The 6,000-nt window shown below is 46.6% G+C and overlaps 1 protein-coding gene across 2 annotated transcripts in view; it reads right to left on the reverse strand.

Moving 5' to 3' along the window:
- CACNG2 (calcium voltage-gated channel auxiliary subunit gamma 2) overlaps positions 1–5,985 on the reverse strand; it is a 51,543-nt gene extending 45,558 nt beyond the window's left edge. The window contains exons 1-2 of one of the 2 annotated variants that reach the window (XM_057387513.1): positions 5,915–5,985; positions 5,233–5,378 (exon numbers count right to left, since the gene is read on the reverse strand). In XM_057387513.1, coding sequence (XP_057243496.1) covers positions 5,233–5,374 — 142 coding nt within the window. In that variant the 5' untranslated portion in view covers positions 5,375–5,378; positions 5,915–5,985. Of the gene's footprint in view, positions 1–5,232 lie in introns of both variants that reach the window. The other variant, XM_057387504.1, reaches the window with a different exon arrangement.
- Positions 5,986–6,000: the final 15 nt, after the last annotated feature.

Consider the following 6,000-nt stretch of genomic DNA (forward strand, 5'->3'; position numbering starts at 1 on the left):
TCTTTATACATTATTGCTGCCACACTGCATCTCCATGTCCCTCCCACCGCATTTCACTCTCACTCTTTTCAGCAAGGCAATTTCTGGTGCATTTCAGGACAGTATTAACCCATTCCTCTTTCTCTGTCAGCAGGAAGATTCATAATTTAAAAGCAATTTAAAAGTCAGTTCTAGCAACTCACCAGCGAGGAACAGCATTTCCTTATCGAATCTTACAACGGAGCTGAGCTTGCAGGTCTCAGCCCCTCAAATCCCTGCCTTCTCAGTGACTTCAGTCAGGTGTGAATTTAAGCGGAGAGGAGAACCAAACCCACCCAAGTCTGGGATCCTGAGTAATTCTTCCTCACCATCTGCCACCCCACTTTTTAAAATCCTTGTCTTCCTCTTCACCCAAGGCCTGACCAGCTCCAAATCCCGCTTTTCCCCTGCAGATGCAATGCCAGCAGCAATCAGCTCTGTGCCGGGTCATTTCCTCCTGCTGCATCTCATTGCTGGACCAGGATGCTCCTGGTCCTGAACTGTGAAGACATGGAGACCCTGACTTAATCTACTGCCGTGACCACTGAATTTTCAGAAAAGGCCCTGGATTAGGTTAGCAAGGATGAGAGGAATGGACCCTGGTAGATTTGTGGATCCTTGGAAGTAGGACGGCAGACAATTCTGCAGAGCAAGACTAGGGACGCTGACAGAAACAAGGGCTGAAAGAAAGAAAATTGTGAAAAGTGAAAGGGAAAATAGGGAAAAAACCCTACTCATAAGATGGATGTGGAAGAAAAGAGGTGCACCAGAAACAAACCGCAGTGGGAGAAGGCAGTGAGTGGAAGCAACGCAGCACCAGAATCSTCTGGCAGAAGCTTGTCCACTGCCTGTGCCCTGCCTCACTTTGCTGTCAGCTCTTCATTTTTGCAAACACTGAATCTGCACTTAGCTCTCATGCACTGTTCAGATATAACAAGCTGGAAAGGGAACAGATCAGCTCATTAATTCTCCTTGGGAAGGGTCTCTAGGCAGAAATTATTTTCTCCACCAACATCCATTCAATTACCTGCCTTCACACCAGTCAGAACTACAAGGATGTCTAACCCCATGCACATCACTCATGCCTGCCTGCCCTGGACTCTTCTCTCCCGCCTTCTCAGTATAAAAGCCTCCCAGATCTATCAGTTTCCTAATAATAATAACATGACAAAACCAATAACCTACAGATTATAAAATGCATTTCATTTTCTTCCTTCATAAGACCCTGATAAGTCATCGTCCCTCACTTTTTGAGATTCCTGTAGGAGATCTACAGGAGCTAATGAAGGAATTAGACAAGGCATCACTCATAATAAAAAGTGGTTTTAAAACATTTGGTGCCAAGAAGGAATTAAACTGGAAGATCTGCAGCTGTTTCAAAGTTGTAAGAGGTGCAGCATCCATGTAGGGCATGAGCTTGCAGATCTCAATTGCTTGGTGTTTGTGTGCGTTTCGTGCCTATATAGTTAAAGGGTTGAGAAAAAAACATTTCTCTTGGAGGCCAGAGACTTTTGAATAGCCCAGAGACATATTTGGGCAATCCCAAAGTCTGAGAGAATCATCTTAGGGAAGATTAGGAAAACTATCAGAAGCATGATCTGCAGTAATGTGAATTGACACCACCTGTCTGCTTGAGTCTCAGCATGGAATAGGGGTGCCCTGCAGGGCACAAGAAAAGGGGAAAAGAAACCCCATTAGAGGAGGAACTTCCAAATAACACTCTTCTTTGAAGTAATCTTTTTTGAAAATGCTGACTGAAAGTCCATTGTAGGGAATAGAATGACTGAAGAGAGGGGAATCCAAAAATTGAAAGCCTGGGGACCAAATTCTCCAAGAGGAGCTTGCAATTCTGACGACAACAGAGCTGTGCATACAGCCTAAGATAAGTGCTCACATTCATTTTTGCTACTGGATCTCTTGGCCAAGAAGAGAAAAGGCAATTTAGCACGATAACTAGAACATGAGGTGTCCACCCTCTCTGACAGCTTACGGTGTTGACTAATGCCAGCATTCCTCCACATTTCCAGAAATGAAGGCACCATCATCAGAGGCTTCCTACCAGTAGCAGATGGCAGTTTGAACTCCTTCTTTGATTATTTTCTTGTTACAAAGCCTCCTGCCCTCCTCTTCACTACCTCCCCTCACCCTATAGACCTGCCCTGACATCCACCCCAGGCAGAAGAGTGTCTGTCCCACATCCTTTGTCAGGTGCTTCTGCCACACCGTGGGCAGGCTGTGAACAGATCCATGGTTTTTGTCCTTTTTAGAGCCTCCTGGGACTAAGCCTTTCCATCCACAAAACTACCCCATCTATGTATCATAGGGGAAAGGAGCCTTTGCTGCATCCTTCTCTCTCCTGTTCACCACCAGGCAGCTTTCACTAGCGAATGCAAATCAACCAGGGATACCATTCTTATTCTTTCTGACAACAAAGAAGATAAAGATCACCCCCTAAGGTGATCAGACATGACAGTAAGAGCCCTGCCATCCAAGGGCTGGTGGGGATATTTGGCTATGCTGTCCTGGGACCAAGAGACTGTCAGCCACCACCCCATGCAGGCTGTGGGGCTGCAGGAAGCCAAGCAGAGGCATCCCAGCAGCACCAGTGCCAAACCTGTGCTGGGCTGCCCAGGAGGCAAGCCCATGCCCAGGCCCTGCTCAGCATGATCTCATGGGGATGGTTTTGCCTTCTGCTTAGGTSCTCTTGCAGCCAAATCTTTATCAAGTTCTAGTGCAACCTGTGCCCTCAGGCAAGGGACTCAGAGCTGGATTTAGCTCCCCTGTGGTGCATTGCACCCTCCTACCCTGTTTTCTGCTGCTGCCCAGCATTAAAGAGCTGGGAGATTGGGCCAGACCAACCCTCACATGTGTGGGGAGACTGAGAGCACCCCACCAGGTCCATGCAGGCTGTGCTCAGGCTGCATTTCCCACCCTTCATGCAGGGCTATGGTTTTAGCCCACTGGAGAGCACCAGCACGGGAGGCAGGGGGCCTGGGCTGGCAGCACTACATTGTGGGGGCTGGGGGCACTTCAGAGCTTTTAATCGGAAGCATCCTGGCACATTCTTTTGCCATGCAAGCCACTTCTCAACAGTGCCTGTGGGGTCCTGTCAGATGTAAAGGAGAAGGAGCCCCGAGCTCCTCCAATCTGACAAACCTCACCCGCCCCTTCCTCCTCCCCCTCAGACCGCGTCCCTCTGGGTACAGCTCTGTGGGCAGATAGACATGATCTGAATTCACTGCCTCTCCTGGCTGGGATCCTCATACCTCCTATCTCCACCCTAGCCTCYCTCCGCCCTCCAGCCTAGGGACATGGCTCAGGAAGGGAGTTCATCCCTGCAGCCTCTCCTCTCCGCATGCCTTTGCATTTGGGCTGTCTTTTTTTTTTTTGCCCTTCTCTCTCTCTCTCATTAATTTTTAATTAAGGAGATGTCTCCTTCCCTGATTGTAATGAATATCTGTGTGAAAGGCTTTTCATTTTTTATTAATATATACCTCTATGTATTTATCTGTATGTGGGGAATCTGTGCGTGTGTGTGAGCAAGTGTGTTTAAAACATCCCCCATTAATTTACTGCTATTGATTTTCTGGCGTGGATACAGCATATAGTATTCAGCATAGAGCTCCTCTGCAGGATATGTTAAAAGGCAGCAGTTTGGGTTGACAAAGGGCACTAAATGCAGTATGCGTCAAATAGACCATCGCTCAATGAAGTCACTTAGCTATTCAAAACATGTCCAGCTATCACTCAACCGTTTGCACCAAGAACTGGGGGGAAATTCATGCTTCTTCCTGGACACAACCATTTCCAAACTGCAGCTTTAGCTTGCTTTGGTGAGAGACATCAAAACATGATAGTTTATTTCCCCCTTCCCCCTGCCTTCCATCTCCCAGAGCTGGGCTAGGAAAACCAGTTCTGCGGTACCCACTTGCCATTCTCTCCCGACAGGAAGCTCCAGGCACACCCAGCTCCGGTGGACACCAGCAAACACCGATCTTATCCCTGGATATTCATGAACCCCCGGCAGCCCACCGTCCAGCTGGGAGCTGATTCACAAACAGGGCTTTCACAATGGGCTGTAATGTGCGCTCCTGTGCTCTCACTCTGTCCTTCTCACTACGTGTGTAACATAAATTACGCAGTTACATCGGTTGCCCCTCTCCCTCCAGAACAGGCTGAAGACCACCTCCCCAGCCCACACGTACACCAATAGCAGTACTGAGCAACACATATTAAAAAGCGAATCACTGGCCCCTCTTTTCCTTCCGCCTCCCTTAAGAACGTCTGATTACAGAAGTTGGCTGCAGTGGTGTCTCTTCTGTCATCAGACATGTCACTGAGTTGCTGTTCAGTTTCACCACATCAGACTTAGGCTGATTTCTCCATTCAGAAACCTGTTTATTTTAAGCCTTTACCATAAAGCTGCTTTTTTTTTTTTTTTTTTTTTTTTTTTTTTTTTTAAATCCCCCTCCCAACAGCAAACAAACTGGGGAAAAATACCAGCCTCAAACCAAACCAATCAGCGGCCAACTAGATCGCTATGCACCCAGCCCGGTGAGATGTGGTTGCTCGCAGACATTACAAAATGCTCTGAACTCTGTTTGAGATGACTAGTATCATTCTGTATGAGACATTCTGGATATAACAGGATTGCTTCCCTTTCTCTTTTTTTCTTTTGAAAGTGTAACAATCGCATCCAAAGTGCTTTCCAATCACCTCCTCCCCACAGTGCCCCTCACTCACAGTCTTGTCTTTGCAAATAAGCCATTTGCAAAGAGAGCAATTATTTCGCTCTCTGGTTGCAGCCGGAGCACAGCAATAACACCGTATTTTGGCATTGCTTACCCAGGCAATACAAACAAGCTAAAGACAGKCAGACTGCACAATGGCTTTTTGAAAGGATCTCTCGGTGGTTTTGTAACATACACATTATTCCAGTTGGAGGGAGGAAGTGAATTTTGGGGAAGGTGGGAGGGGGGAGGGTGGGAAAGAAGAAGGGAGATGGGAACAGAACAGTGAATGTTTTGCCTGTCTTCTTGCCTCTGTGCCCACCACTGTAACTGAGTAACTGAGCCCACCACTCTCAATCCACAGTGAAAAGAATGAAGTGAGAAAATGGTGGAATGTGGAGGGATTTATTGTGGGGAGGAGGCAGAAACGTGGGGTGGTGGCAGAGGAAGGGGTGGGGGGGTGTGGAGGTCCAGAATCAAATACCTTCCAGGCAGCAGGTTCTCCATAATCCAGAATGGGTCATGACTTCCTCGTTCTTTTTGCTGGTTTCGTTCTCACTGACAGTTTTAGTCTTGCAAACCCCTCTGGAGTAAAGCCAGTAGTCGGTCCCCACAGCTATGGTCATCAGGCTGAAGGCAGCGAAAGCACCAACGGTGGTTAAAAGCATCTGAACACCTCTGTCAAAGAGCCCCATAATTCTTCATTATACAAATACCCAACCGCCTTCTGATTCTTGGGGTGTGTGTGTTTAATAAAATAAAAGAATAATAATTCCGACTAATAATATAATGGGTATAGAGATAGATATCAAAAAAGGGAGGTAAGAAAGCCCACGGAAAAGAGTGTAAATTAGAAAGACCACACGGGAAGAGGCTTGCCTTTTAAATCGGAAACATTCTGGTTGAAATATAAAAAAAGGAAAAAGGAAAAAGAAAAAAAAAAGAGAGAAAAGAAACAAGAAAAACCAAACAAATAAAGAGAGAACCCCCCCCAAAATGAGACGCCTTAATCCCTTTTTCTAAAATTCTGGTCTCCAGTTTCCATATGTAATGGCTAATTTGGAGATGGCTTCCACAGTGAACAGGGGAGCAGCAGCAGCATCCTCAACACAATCTCTCATTATCTGGACCTAGACAGTTAGAGACTGTAAGAGCAGAGATGCAACCTTCAGTCTTCTTGCTTAGCTCTGCAGCCTGCGCCATGAAAATCCTTTTCCTTCCCAGTTATCTTCCTTTTTTTTTTTTTTTTTTT

This window comes from Malurus melanocephalus, unplaced genomic scaffold (genome assembly GCF_030028575.1).
Source record: "Malurus melanocephalus ecotype Western Australia unplaced genomic scaffold, MMel_1.1 scaffold_17, whole genome shotgun sequence".
NCBI classification, from domain to species: Eukaryota; Metazoa; Chordata; class Aves; order Passeriformes; family Maluridae; genus Malurus; species Malurus melanocephalus.